Raw genomic sequence first — 15,956 nt, forward strand, 5'->3', positions numbered from 1 at the left:
TATTAAAAATATTGATGGGGGAATCCTAATGTTAACCCAGTTAAAATAATAAATTATTATCAAAAAATAAATAAAACTTAACAACAAAATAAAAACAAAAATAAATGAACACATAATGCTAAAATAGCTACCCAAGGGAAACTTCCATTCCAGGGTAAAGTCATATAGAAGACACTACATATTTACTTTAATGTTAATAAAGCCTTAATTTACAAAAAAAAAAAAAGTTTTGATGAATGTTTATTAAATGTCCTTTGGAGGAGAGCCATAAAAATCCTAATTGGTAATGTGGGAAAGCTCAAAAATATAAAAATTTACAATACAAACTATTAATAAAATATCTTCATAAGAAAAAGGAGAAATGGCATGTCAATACTTGTGTGTGTGTTCAAAGTACATTCAGCCCCCAAATTATCCCAAGTCTCAGGGTTGTACTATAATATCAATACCTATCAACCACTGAACTGCTTTCTTGTTTACCAAAGTTTCCACAACTTAAAATACGGAAAACTTTTTTCTACTATAAAGAAAAAGACAAAATAGGATAAGGCATATGCATAAAATGAAGAAAAGGGAATAAAATGCTAAAATTGGTTATATCTGACTCATGGGTTTTATTTTCTTCACCTTTTTATTTTCCTAATTTTTCACAACATATTTTATTTTTATAAAAACTCTTATGGCTAAATATAAAACTCAGTGAATTTTTTTAATATAGGCCTTGTATTTAAAGGGACAGATTTAAACTTCTCAAGTCAGAATCTCTCAGGTAGTTTTTCTGATCACTTCAAATAAATTCCTAAATAACTCTTGAAACAATTTTTAAAGTTTTTAACATTAATTATTCTTCTTGTAGCTGTTTTTATGATTCCTTTAATCTAATGTTAAAGGAACACATTTCAATTCTAAAACGGTAATATTTAATTTGTATTTGTATGTAATAATTAAATCCCTGAGAAAAATAGTATTTCTATTCATCCAACCACAGGCTAGAAAAAAATGAAGGTGTCCATGAAGGAATTTGGTCTCAAGTAAATGAACAGCCAGACCATCTCAGTTTATCTGTTCTTCTGTCTACTCTTGAAGAGGTCTCCACAAAGACTCCACAATTGCCTGCAGCAACAGGCAAGACCCAGAGACCAAATTGTTCTCATTTTCTCTAATAAAAATGTGCCCACTGCTCCCCTCAGCAGTGTATTTCAGTAGATCTGCCTGTTCTGCTCCCCACTCTCTCTGGTGAAGCCTCTCACCCCCTGTACCTCTGGCTTATACCCTAGTTCTTGTATGCATAAATAAATAAATCTTTTTTAAAAAATGTGCTATATTTTAATTAAAGTACTTTTGGTCCTCTATGAACAGAAAAAAGTAGTCTGCATTTTCTTTAGTGAAGAATCTGACATACTTGAAAATGATAAAATCCTTTTCTTTCCCTTCTTTAGAAACTTATTTTTAAGTCATTTTTGCATGCACCATTAAGTTAAAAAAAAAAAACTGAAAGTTTCTACAAGTTTTGGAATGCTTTCTACATACCCAAATAGCAGCTGCATCGTCCAGCCTTACATGAGGAACTTTTCCATCTGTCACACTGCCCCGACTCCACTGTTGTTGAGGTGCTTTTCTCTCTACAATTGAAATTCTGGAGGGCTTGTACCGAAAAGGAATAAATTTAACTTTTAAAATAACTTTTAATTTATTGGCAAAGTAAAGACCCTAATTTAGACAATCTGACAAATCTTTAATGTGTGCCATATTAGGTCCTGTATCATTCATTAGTCCACTAGGCCAAAAGAAATCTGAAGAAGTCACTCAATCTAATCTCCTGAATCCAGGGATGCTTACAAGATAACTTGAATCCGAGCAAGTTTATGTGATAACCTGCAGATACAGCAGAATATTTCTTTTCCCCAGCATCATCCCTAGTGTCCCTCTGTTCCTTTCCCTCACTGCTCTGAGGTGAGAGAAAAAGCCTTCAGGATATTTACTGATGCCCACGGGTTTGGGAAATTGTTTCATGTTATTGAATTGTCAGCTGTGTAGATGTCCAGGATTTGTTTTACTGTTTTGACTTACTTTGCTGCACATAATTCTCTAAAATTCTTTATTTTGTTGAAAATTGCTGCATTTCATCCTTCCCGATGGTTATATCGTACTCCATGGTATGGTGATACCACACCTCTTAATCGTCCACTGACAGGCATTCAGGATGTACCCATGTGCTAGCTATTGTAAATATGTTGCTATGAACATTATGTAACATCTGTGTTTTTGTGTTGATGCTTTCATAGACTTTGACTAGATGCCCAAGGGTGGGATTGTTGGGTTGGATGGTAATTCATTTAAGGTAAATCCTGACTGCTTTCCCTAACAGTTGCACCAGTTTACATTCCCATCAACACTGTAATGGGGTTCCTTTTTCTCTATATCCTCCCCAGCACTTGAGGGTCATTTTAATATGCCATTCTCATAGATATGAGATGGTCTCTCATTGTAGTTTTAATCAACATCTCTCTTATTGGAAGCAACGGTGAAAAAATTTTAATATCTCCTTTGTCTTTCTTGACTTTAGAGAACTCTATTCATTCTGTTGCCCATTTATTAATTGGGTTGTTTCTTTGTTGTTGAATAGAATGAGCTTTTTAAATATATTTCAGATATTAATTCCTTATCATTTATATGTTGTGTCAATATTTCCTCCCATTAATTAGGGTGTCAATTCATCTTATAATTTCTTTCTCTCTATAGACTTTTTTTTACTTGCAGTAACCTCAATTGCCTATTTTTGTTGTTGATTGCCCTGCCATAGATTTGAATCACCAAATACATATTTACTGTTGATATCATGGAACATTTCACCAATGTTTTCTTCTATGTGTTTTACTGTTGCAGATCTTATATCTAAATCTTTAATCCATTTGGGTTTATTTTATGTATGGGATTAGTGAGTAATCCAACTTCATTCTTTCACGTGCAACTTTCTAATTTACCCAGCACCATTTATAAAGACTGTCTTTTCCCCATTTTATGACAATAGCTGCTTTATCATAGATTAGGTATTAGTATGTATATAGATTTATTTCTGAGCTTTAAAGTTTGTTCCATTGATCCATGTATGTATTTTTGACCCAAAGTCATATTGTTTTTAATACTATTGCTTTGTAGTTAAGTTTGAAATCAGGTAACAAGATATCTCTATTTTCCTCCTTTTTTCTTAAGGTTGCATTTGCAATTTAAGGCCTTTTGTAGTTCCATATAAATTTCAATATTTTTTGTTGTTATTCAAAAAATATTGCTGCAATTTGAGTGGGGATTATATTAAATTTGTATAAAGTTTAGGCAGAATAGTCATTTTAATTACATTGATTCTCACCATCCATAAGCATGGGATATTCTTCATTTCCTTATGTCACTAAGACCTTTAGCACCATCTTATAGTTCCCATTATATAGATCTTTTACTTCCTTAGTGAGGTTGAGTCCAAGGTATGTAATTCTTTTTGAAGTAAATATGTATGGAGTTATATTCTTAACTTCTTTTGCTCCTTGTTCATTGTATATAAAAAAAAAACCTATGGATTTTAGTATGTTGATTTTATAACCTTTTTACTGTATTCATTGTTTCTAATAACTTTAAGATTTTCTACATATTTCATATCATCTGTCAATAGTGATAGTTTCACTTCTCTTTTGACTTGTATTTTCTTTATTTCCTGTGTTTGTCTCATAATTCTGGCCAAAGCCACTAGTACCAGTCAAACATAAGTGTTGAGAACAGACAACCTTGTCCTGTGCCCAATATTAAAGGGAAAGTTTCCAGGTTTTTACCCTTGAGTATGATAGTGGCTGTTCATTTGTGATGTATGCCCTTGATAATGCTGAGGGAGGATCCTTCTATTCCCATCTTGTTTAGTGTTTTTTTTTAAGACTTATTTTATTTTATTTTATTTATTTATACAAACAATGGGTACAGTCAGAAGAGCAGGAGGGTGAGAGAATTCACCAGAGCCAGAGCAGGGAGCAGAGCAGGCAGAAGGACTGAAGTACACTGCTGAGGGGAGCAGCGGGCGGCAGGAGAGGTCTGCGCACCACGTGGGACCCTCCTCGGTGGCCGGGGAGCAGCCGGGGATCCAACCGGCACTGCAGAGGCTGCGGGCAGCTTCGCAACCCAGCGCTCAACCGCTGCGCCACCGGGGAGGCCCTTGTTTAGTGTTTTTATCTTAAATGGGTGCCAAGACCTATTAAATGATTTCTTTGCATCTACATGATTTTTATCTTTATTTTCACTGATATATTATTTACAGACATTAAACCATCCTTGCATCCCTGGGATGAATCCCACTTGATTGTGCTGTATAATCCTTGTGATATACTGTTGAATTCAATTTGCTAATATTTTGTTGAAGGTTTTGCAACAATGTTCATCAGGAGTATTGGTCTATATATATATATATTTTTTTTTTGTGCTATATACGTCTGGTTTTGATATTAAGATAATATTGGCACTGTAAAATGTATTAGGGAGCATTCCTTCATGTATTTTTAAAACCAATTTGAGCAAGGGACCTCCCCAGTAGTACAAGGGTTAAAGTCTAAATGCTATCAAGCTATCGCCAGCCACAGCAGGCATGAGTTTGATCCCCTGCCAGGAAGCTAACCCACATGATGCAGCAGACCTTACCTCCCCACTCTGTCTCTGGTGAATCCTCTCACGACCCCCCCACCACCTCTGGCCTATACCCCAGTTCTTGTATGCATAAATAAATAAATATAAAGCGAAAAAAAAAACAACTTGAGCAAGATGTGCTTGATCTTAGAGGGCTTGATAAAATTCATTTGTAAAGCTACAAGGTCCTGGCCTCTTTTTTTTGAAGATGTTTTGATTACTGCTTTAATTTCCATACTTGTAATAACTTTTTTCAATTCATCTATTTCTACTTGGGTTGGTATTGGTAGACTATATTGTTCTAGAAAGTTGTCCATTTCCTCAAATTTATTGAATTTTTTGAAATACATAGTTGTTCATAGTACTCACTTATAACTTTTTGTATTATTGTGCTATCTGTGGTGATTTTTCATTTGTGATCTATTAATGTTTCTCTCTTCCTTGGCTAGCATAGCTTGAAGTTTATCTATTTTATCTTCTCAAAGAACCAGCTCTTAGTTCCATTGATTTTTTTTTTGTATAGTCTTTTTGATCCCTATTTCATTTACTTGTCCTCTTATTATTCCCCTCCTTCAATTAACTTTGGGTCTTATTCACTTCTCTTTTCAAGTTGCATTAGGTGTAGATTTCTTTATTTGTGATTTTTCTTGCTTCTAATGTGGGCCTGTATTGCATTTATCTCCACCCCCCCTTAGACCACTTTTGCCACAACGCATAGATTCTGGTACTTGTATCATCATTTTCATTAGTCTCAAGGTATTTTTTAATATCTGCTTTGATTTTATTTTTTTATCCAAGTGCTATTAAGCAGCATGCTGTTTAGTATCCATGTGTTCACAGTTTTTCCTGTTTTTATTCCTGATAGTTGCTTTCTAATTGTATGACATTATGGTCAGAAAAAGCTATAGGTATAATTTCTATCTCTGTAGTTTTATTGAAAATTGACACATGTCCCAAGATATAGTCTATTTTTTAAATAGACCATATACTGGGGAGAGGGGGCGGGAAATGTGTATTCAGAGGTATTTGGGTGACATTTTTCTATAGATGTGTGTTAGACATTGTTTCCAGCTCTCCATTTAAAGCAATTCCTTCCTGGACTCCCTGGTGGCGCAGGCGGTTGAGTGCAGCACTGTGAAGCTGTCTGCAGCCTCTGCAGTGCGAGTTTGATCCTGGCCAGCCAGGGAGATTCCCACATGGCTCGGCAGAACTCCCCTGTCTCACCCGCTGCTCCCCTCAGCAGTGAATTTCAGTCAGTCTGCCTGTTCTGTTCCCCTCTCTGTCTCTGGTGAATCCTCTCACCCTCCCGCACATCTGGCCTGTACCCTGGTCCTTGTATAAATAAATAAATCTTTTTAAAAAAAGCAATTTATTCCTTATTTATGCTTGTTTTGTTGATATGTTCATTAAGGTATTAAAGAGCCCTAGTAGTATGTGTTATTACCAATATCTTTCTTTAGTTCCATTATTATTTTATGTATTTTGGTGCTCCATTATTTGGTGTGTATTTATTTGAGTATTATTTCTTCTTGCTGTATAAGACCCTTACTAATAATATATTGTCTGTCTCCATGTTTTACAAAATTTCTTAATTGGAAGTCTATTTTATCAGATATAAGTATAATTATTCCTGTTTTTTTTTTCCTTTTTTTTGGTTGTCATTTTCTGGAACTGTCTTCAAATCTTTAATTTCAAGTATATGCTTGTTTTTGTTGACAAGGTGAGTTTGGTATAAACAGCAGAAGACTAGACTTCACTTTGAAATCCATTCATCTGAATCTGACTTTCCTTAAATTTCCTACTCTCTGTCTTCAAACTTATACTATATCAACTACAATATTCCATACTGCATCTTTTCTATAAAGGCGAATAAACTCGAGCCAGGCCAACTAGGTAGTCCATCATAGATCACAATTAATGCAAGTCTATTTTGTAAAGTATATTTGATATCCCTTCTAGATAACCAGGGATTATCTTAAATAATAAGCACCCTATAATCACAACCATAAGTCCCAGATGAAGAAAATAACACAAAAAATCAGGTCTAATTCATTTTAAAAATCAATTCACTTAAAAAATAAAAAGAAAGGGCCTCCCCTCGTTAAGCACTGCCCGCAGCCTCTGCAGCGCCAGTTCAATCCCCGGCCACTGGCGAGGGTCCCACAAAAAAAAAAAAAAAAAAGGAAGATGCTGGAATAACACTGCACATTATTCATGAATCTGGGAAATAATGAGGGCAGTGGGTGGAAATATCATAAAAAATTGAGAAGTTTTCTCATCTTCATGTAAGAGAGAAATGTTACTTGAAGAGTTAAGAAGGCAATGAATTATCTGACAAGGACTCATGGATATGGATGAAGTTAAGGATAGGATTAGGGAATAGGTTGTCAACTTGTGTTGGGATATAGAACCTTTGATGCTTACCAGGTCTGTTCCAGATGCACTATCTTTGTTGTTTTTCCTCTCTGGTGAAAGCATAAAATCTGCACTAACAATGCTTGATGTTTGTGACATTTCCACTACTGAAGTTGGACAGAGCCTTGTTTTACCGGAACATATACGAAGTACATCTTCCTGAGAATTAGCTGAACAGTCAGCGCATTTTCTGGAACTTTCATCAAAGTCATTATTAGCCATTTGCTCAACTCTGCAACAAAAAAAAAACTTGAAAGAAAAATGTTTCCACTGTTTAAGGAGAGAATCAGATCAAAACAGATAAGGTAAGCTGGTGGTGAAAACTGTAACTTCCAATTGGTGAAGTCCTTAGGTTAATGATGCACTATATTTATAGTCATACATGAGAGCTGCAGAAAGAAAAGAAATCACTATTTAGAAAATTCTATCTTATTCTATCAGCCTGCTAAAAACCAGAGAAAAACTAGCAACTAGTACCAAAGGCACCCTGCCTATACACTAAAAGTTAATACTTACAACAAAATTAGGAGATACATCTAAAAACCATGGGTTCTGACCTTTCAAAACTAAATTCTCAAGTTTCATGTATTTCATTTACTTAACAATCAAAAGAATAATCCTCTGAACCATAAAGTCACTGAAAAGTATGATCTAAGGAATTTAGGGCACAAGTATCGATTTTTTAAAATAAAGTTGGGTGGAATAATGTTAGAGCATTTTGCCTAGATATTTGCTAAGTTCTATAAAACTTTTATTTTCATTATACAGATCTCTATGTATAGAATGTGTGAGTATGCATACATATGTGTGTGTGTACTTGGTCACAGTATAAAATGCATTTCTTAATGTGGATTGTGGTTTTAAAAAAGGCTTTAAAATGCTGTTGTGAAAATGCATTACTGTGGGTAGTATAAAACATAAATTACTTTGGTTTCAAAATTTAAACTTTAATTTACTTATTACTAGAGAAAATTCATATTATACACTTCATAAAATAGCAGGTAATTTGATTTTTATAAAGCTACCTGCTTCTAACATGTTCAAAGGCAGTATTAGAAGTATCCTAATTTTTACATTTAAATAGCAAAAATAAGAACTAACAGGTGCTATTTTCCCCTAACTATAGAATAGGTATTCTACCTAACTGAAGTTAATGGCAGCTGTATGGTTGTAAGCTGGAAAGATCTGAGTTAAGGAAGGAGGAAGGAATGTGTTCTGCAGTACACAGAAGAGAACTGAGAAACTTCCAGAGATAATTGGAAGTATAGTAGTATGGCTTTGCGCCATGCTATTCTGGATATCATTTAAAAGTGTGTTTTTCTAGTCACAAATGGATATGGCTGGGGATATAGGGATTATACCTTAGTCCTTTTAACAGAAATTAACTTGACTAGAATTGGAAGTTCACAATCTTTAAGAAATATTTATCTAGTTTTATTTGTCTAAGACTGGTTTTCTGATCAGAAATGAGTGCTTTTTAAAATCTTATCTATTGTAGTTATCACATCTTTCCTTATTGGATCTTTTGATATGCCATATTAAAATTTTTCCCAATATTAAAGCATTCTTGTATTTATAATATGAACCCTATATGACTATGATAGATGATTTCTTTAATGTGCTAAAAATTTGACACACTTGTTGATTTTTACAGTTATATTCATAAATTAAACTGGTCTATAATTCTTCTTTTCTGCTATCTTTGTCAAGTTTTTGATACAAGATTCTGGCTAGTTTAATAAAGTAAATTGGGTATCTTTCCATTTCTCAATGCTTTGTAGCAATCCTCATAGTATGAGAAGCTATAGGAAAATCTCCTAGAACCTTAACATTTAAGGAAGATATTGCTAGTAATTTATCCAATATTTATTCCCCTATTCTTCCTTACTAGCAGAATTCTGATCTTGTGTGGGGCAGCAATGTGTTCATTAAAATCCCCCATTTTGATTCCACAACCTACTAAAGATAGAGCTTCCATATGATCCAGCAATTCCACTCCTAGGTATTTACCCAAAGGACACAGAAACATTAATTCCAAAGAGCACCTGTACCCCTATGCTTATAGCAGCACTGTTTACAATAGCTAAGCTTTGGAAACAACCCAATGCCCGAAAACAGATGACTGGATCTAGAAGATGTGGTACATATACACAATGGAATATTATTCAGCATTCAAAAAAGATAAACACATGCAATTTGCAGCAACATGGATAGAGCTGAAAGGGATCATGGTCAGCAAAATAAGCCAGAAAGAAATAGAAAAATACCGGATGGTCTCACTCATAGCAGGAATCTAGAAAACCTAAATAAGGGACCAGGAAAAAGAATAACTATACGAAAGAAAAAATCAAAATCAACAAACAACTATGAACCGGGGAAGGGGGGGGAGTGGGGAAAGAAGGGATTGGGGTCAAAATAAGGGGGTTGCAATTGTATGGGGAATATAAAAATATAAATAAATAAAATAAAATCCTCCATTCCCCAGCTTTTCCTATAGCATATGGCCATGTCACTCACAGAATGCAAGAAAAGCTGTACTTAAAAGAAAACTTACATTCTTAAACCTTCATCATATATAGATTTTGAATCATAAAACTTAACGTAAATCATCTATAATGTTATAAACCAATGTTTCCTCAATAAAATTTATTTTAAAATAGCAGAAAATGAATAAAAATATACTACACGAGCTGTCAGAACAAAAAGACAGAAAAACATGATAAAGAAACAAAATTTAAGATAAAAATAACAAAGAAATGGAAGTTTTGTTGAATTTTCCCTTAAGGTTTCAAATAAACTGTCCTCCTCTACATCTTAGATTTCATCTTACCTTACTCCCATGCTCTAGACACACCTGCCTAGTTGCTGCTTCTCTAATATGTCAAGCATATTCCCTTTCTCATGGCTTTGCCCATCTGCTTCCTGTGTCTAGGACAGACATTTGGTGGTTTCTGCTCTTTCACTCCTTGGTGGTTTCTGCTCCTTTGAGAGACCTTTTCTAATAACATCATGTGAAACAGCAGGCACAGTCATTCTGTCCCTCGCCTTGTTTTATCTGTATTCATAGCACTTAATTTACTCAGAAAGTTCTACAGCAGAGTTCTTTCCTACTTTTAGGGAACAGGCTTTTTCACATAAACTGTTTCAGAGCAATGAAAAGCCATTTAGTTTATTGTACTCCATTAGAATAGCCAAACAGTGTTCTCAAAAGGAAGTTCCACAAGCCAATCTCATTTGTGAATATATGCAAAATATCCTAAATGTTGTACTTGCATTTGCTTCGGATAATGTGTACAGCATATTCTAAGATTATTAGATTGAAATAATACACAAATCAGTCCAATAACTATGACCTTTCATTAAAGTGGTAGGAAAAGAATTACCCCGCTGTGATTAACATCCATAATAGTGAGCATTGGAAAAGGAATATAGAAAGTACCCTCCAGATAGGCAGAAGAAAAAGAGATTTCAACTGATGCAGCTAAACATCACACACACATACTCTCATACCCAAGTTTGACCTTGTATTCACAGCATATGTAGCAAGACAAAAAAAATTCAGAATGTACCTGCATATACTTTGTAAAATGATTTCACTTCAGCCCTTGAAAGAAAAATGCTTTGCATTTCAGGTTAAATATAAAACCTGTAACCATCAATGACTCAGAGCACTGGAGTAGATCTTCAAATAATAGCTTTTTGTTTAGTAAAAACAATGCTTTCTCTCTGCAGGTATAGAAAAGTCTCGTGTCAGATGTGTAAGACATTTTATGCATGCATTAAGAATGTAGATTTTATATTACTTTTTATAAGAAACCAAAAGAAGTGGTCATAACATAAAGGTTTATATAAACTGCAGCCAAGTTCCTTTGTCATAAACATACTTCTAAAAGCATACTTATCACATTCTCCAACCTTTACTACATATACATAGATCCACAAATTTTCAACAGAATCTTTAAATATTAAATTTCCTATTTTTAAGATGGATATTTTGATGGATCTAAAAACAGTTCTTTTTCTTAGCTCTGTTCAGAAAGCATTTCCTTTAATTTTTGTATCAATTTCTCAGGAAATCATGTTATCATAAAATCACTGACACTGACATACACTTCTCGGTATTTTCTTGCTCCAGATTCTGATTTATCAGTCGCCCTGGAATTATTTGGGAGCTATATTCAGAAAGCATAGGAGTTCCTATTACTCACCGAGGAGTTTCATTTCTGCTCTCCAATCTACCAACCACTACATTTGCCAAAGTAATGTTCCACTTTCTTACCAAAGCAATTCTAAAACAGTAAGTCGAATAGCTGCATGCAAAAATTTCTTGATAAGAATTAGATTTCAAATTTAATTTCTTTTTGGCTGGCTGAATTCTAATTATTTTAGCTTAAAAAGCAAAATAGAACAAACGTTTACTCACAATTCTTTCTCCTTTATGAATTGATCTGAAAGATCTCTTACTAAAATAAATCTACCATCTAGCAGGCTAAGTGATATCATTCATATTTTAGAGGCATGAAGTTAATCAAGTATTGCAAACCTAACCTATCTTTACAAAAACACAAAAATGTACTTCTTCATCTATAGTATCATGGTATTATGTTTAAACAGGACTTTACATATTTAAAAAAATGTATTAGAAAACCAAAAATCAAACAAGCTCCTGCATATCGCCATAGTATCTCTTTGTGCCTCTGAAGACTGGCTTTACATAAGTATTTGATATAATGTAAATAAGTTCAAATCATATCAGCATTTAACTAATGTGTGAGCTTTTCTTTGGATAAGGGTTTTTTGTTATACTTTTAGAACTAAGACATGTCAATGAAACAACTCTGAAAAAACTCTGATACAGAAAATATCTGAGCTTTATTTAAGCATAAAAAGGTCTCTTACATATTGGCCCTACCAGATGTACTTACAGCAATTTCCTCAAGAAAATGAACACAAGAATGGTTTTATGAGATATAACCAGCTACAATTTGCTTCCCCAAAAGTAATTTTTCAGTTTTCTTTGCCAAGACTGTGTCTATATGGAATCTAAACAGTCAATTCAGTCAAAAATGTGTTCTATTCAAGTGAAGAAAAAATCTTATGGGTTGTCAGACATTAATGCAGACCAAGCTGGATGACTGGATACTCACTTTCAACTTGTGTTCATAACATGCTTACAGAACCTAAAGAAGGGCCAAATGAGCTCTCTAAATCATAGTGGTGTATTTTACCGGAGCACAGCACTTGTTTACTATTCCCATTAAGGGCATGATTAGGTAAATATGTCTGTGTTATGTTACCAGAGGACTTAGAGCATCTTTAAAAATTTACATTGTTTCAGAGATCTGAACAAATGTTTAATGGCTAATGTGCTATTATTCCTTTTTTTCTATTTTAATTTGCATACTATTACTTACCGATTAAATCATAATCTGGAGAAATAGTCTTAAATGTGGTCCCCCTGCTGACAGTTTAAAGGTAAGAAGAGATTTTACTCAGAAAATTTTTCTTAATGAGACTGTAAAAAACCAAGAGACCATCTCCCTGCTTCTTTCCTGTTATTAGGAAAGAAGCAACCTGAAGTCAGTAATTTCAATGCCAGCACAGGTTCATCCTTGTACACAATAGACACTCAATGAAAATTTCTGAGTGTTGATTTTGAGGGAAAGAGCCTGGAATCACAAATCACTGAGGCAGAAACATAGGCAGATAAAGAGGAAAATTCATCAAAGAAAAAATGGGGTTCTATGAAGGAGGAATATCACAAAGGTAATGTGAGGGCTCTCTTCATCAATATGAAAAGAATTAGGCATAAGGAGTTAGATTTCTGTGATTCAAAGACAGAGTACATACCAATTTCAATCTATTATATAGGACTTCCTAACATTTAGAATTATCAAAGGTAAAAGGAAAGAAGACAATCTTAGATATTATAAGTATTCAAGTAGAAGTTGGAAGGTCAGTTGGAAGAAAATCATAGAAGGAACTTAAGCATAGACTAGAAAGTCTTGAGGTTCCTTTTATTTTTTTTTAAATAATAAATTTTATTTTTATATTCTCCCATACAATTGCAAACGCCCCATACTGACCCCAATCCTTCCCCTCCCGCCCCCCACCCCCCAAAAAGTGTCTCTGGTTCATAGTTTTTTGTTGATTTTGATTTTCACTTTCTTATATTCATTTTCCTGGTCCCTTATTTAAGTTTTCTAGATTCCTGCTATGAGTGAGACCATCCGGTATTTTTCTTTTTCTTTTTGGCTTATTTCGCTGAGCATGATCCCTTCCAGCGCCATCCATGTTGCTGCAAATTGCATGTGTTTATCTTTTTTGAATGCTGAGTAATATTCCATGGTATATATGTACCACATCTTCTTGATCCAGTCATCTATTTTTGGGCATTTGGGTTGTTTCCAAAGCTTAGCTATTGTAAACAGTGCTGCTATAAACATAGGGGTGCAGGTGCTCTTTGGAATTGATGTTTCTGTGTCCTTTGGGTAAATACCTAGGAGTGGAATTGCTGGATCATATGGAAGCTCTATGTTTAGTAGGTCCAGAAATCTCCACACAGCTCTCCATAGTGGTTGGACCAGTTTGCACTCCCACCAACAGTGCAGAAGAGTTCCTTTTTCTCCACACCCTCGCCAACATTTGTTGTTGCTAGTTTTTTTAATATGTGCCATTCTCACTGGTGTGAGATGGTATCTCATGGTAGTTTTGATTTGCATTTCCCTGATTACAAGTGATGTTGAACATTTTTTCATATGTCTGTTGGCCATTTGCATTTCCTCTTCAGAGAAGTTTCTTTTTAGCTCTTCTGCCCATTTTTTGACTGGATTATTTTCTTTGTTGTTGCTGAGTCTCATCAGCTCTTTGCAGATTTTTGTGATCAGTCCTTTATCATTAGTGTTGGGTGCAAAAATGTTCTCCCAGTTGGTGGGGTTTCTCTTTGTTTTTGTTATTGTCTCTTTTGCTGTGCAGAAGCTCTTTAATTTGATGTAGTCCCAGCTGTTTATCTTTGTCTTCACTATCACTGCTTTGGGTGATGTGTCTGTAAAGATGTCTTTGATGTGCAAATCCCGTAGTGTTTCGCCTATATTTCCTTCTATGTATTTTATGGTTTCAGGTCTTATGTCTAGTTCTTTAATGCATTTTGAGTTGATTTTTGTGTATGGTGTGAGGTAGTGGTCAAGCTTCATTCTTTTGCATGTAGCGACCCAGTTTTCCCAGCACCATTTATTGAACAAACTTTCTTTGCTCCAATGCATAGTCTTTGCTCCTTTGTCAAAGATTAGTTGACCATAAATCTGTGGGTTTATTTCTGCATTTTCTATTCGATTCCATTGGTCTGTATGTCTGTTCTTGTGCCAATACCATGCAGTTTTGATGATTATGGCTTTGTAGTATAGTTTGAAGTCTGGGAGTGTGATGCCTCCATTTCCTTCTTTTTTTTTCAGTAGAGCTTTGGCTATTTGGGGTTTTTGGTGATTCCATATGAATTTCATCAATAATTGTTCTATTTCTTTGAAGAATGCCATTGAGATTTTGATTGGAATAGCATTGAATCTGTATATTGCTTTTGGAAGGATGGCCATTTTAATAATGTTTATTCTTCCAATCCATGAGCAGGGGATGTCTTTCCATTTCTTTGTGTCTTCTTCTATTTCTTTTAACAGTGTTTTATAGTTTTCTTTGTATAGGTCCTTTACCTCTTTTGTTAGATTTATTCCCAAATATTTGATTTTTTTTTGTTTCAATAATAAAAGGAATGGTTTTTTTTATTTCTTCTTCTTCAGATTTATTGTCTGTGTATAGGAAGGCTACTGACTTTTGCGTGTTGATTTTGTATCCTGCCACTTTACTGAATTGATTGATGAGTTGAATTAGTTTTTCTGTGGAGATTTTGGGGTTCTCTATGTATATTATCATATCATCTGCAAATAGTGATAGTTTGACTTCTTCTTTTCCTATTTGGATTCCTTGGATGTCTTTCTCTTGTCTTATTGCTCTGGCTAGGACTTCCAGTATTATATTGAAAAGCAGTGGTGAGAGTGGACATCCTTGTCTTGTTCCAGATCTTAATGGAATTGCTTTCAGCTTTTCACCATTGAGAATGATACTGGCTGTTGGCTTGTCATAGATGGCCTTTATGATGTTGAGGTATGTTCCTTGTATCCCAAGAATTTCAAGGGCTTTTATCATGAATGGGTGTTGCACTTTGTCGAAAGCTTTCTCAGCATCTATTGATATTATCATATGGTTTTTATATTTCTTTTTGTTGATGTGTTGGATAACGTTGATTGATTTTCGGATGTTAAAACCATCCTTGTGCCCCTGGAATGAATCCAACTTGGTCGTGGTGAATTATCTTATGGATACATTGTTGGATTCTGATAGCTAAAATTTTATTGAGGATTTTTGCATCAGTGTTCATTAGGGAGATTGGCCTATAGTTTTCCTTTTTGTGTTGTCCTTATTCGGTTTTGGTATTAGTGTAATATTGGCTTCATAGAACGTGTTTGGTATTGTCCCTTCCTTCTCAATTTTTTGGAAGAGTTTGTGAAGGATAGGCACTAATTCGTCTCTGAATGTTTGGTAGAATTCATTTGTAAATCCATCAGGTTCTGGGCTTTTGTTTTTGGGGAGGTTTTTGATTACCATTTCAATTTCGCTGCTTGTAATTGGTCTGTTTAGGTGTTCTATTTCTTCTTTATCTAGCTTTGGGTGATTGTAGAGTTGTAGGAATTTGTCCATCTCCTCTAGATTGTTGAACTTGTTTCCATATAACTGTTCATAGTAGTTACTGATTATTCTTTTGATTTCTGCTGTGTCCGTTGTGATTTTTCCTCTTTCATTTATGATCCTGTGTATTTGTGCTTTCTCCCTTT

General features: G+C 34.4%; 1 protein-coding gene across 4 annotated transcripts in view; it reads right to left on the reverse strand.

Moving 5' to 3' along the window:
* STK33 (serine/threonine kinase 33) overlaps positions 1–15,956 on the reverse strand; it is a 152,839-nt gene that overhangs the window by 55,661 nt on the left and 81,222 nt on the right. The window contains exons 2-4 of one of the 4 annotated variants that reach the window (XM_037522617.2): positions 10,644–10,800; positions 7,084–7,306; positions 1,531–1,644 (exon numbers count right to left, since the gene is read on the reverse strand). In XM_037522617.2, the coding sequence (XP_037378514.1) occupies positions 1,531–1,644; positions 7,084–7,296 (327 nt within the window). In that variant the 5' untranslated portion in view covers positions 7,297–7,306; positions 10,644–10,800. Of the gene's footprint in view, positions 1–1,530; positions 1,645–7,083; positions 7,464–10,643; positions 10,801–15,956 lie in introns of all 4 variants that reach the window. The other 3 variants (XM_054699364.1, XM_037522619.2, XM_054699365.1) reach the window with 3 other exon arrangements.

This window comes from Talpa occidentalis, unplaced genomic scaffold (assembly GCF_014898055.3).
Source record: "Talpa occidentalis isolate TD23 unplaced genomic scaffold, MPIMG_talOcc4v2.1 talOcc4.3, whole genome shotgun sequence".
NCBI classification, from domain to species: domain Eukaryota; kingdom Metazoa; phylum Chordata; class Mammalia; order Eulipotyphla; family Talpidae; genus Talpa; species Talpa occidentalis.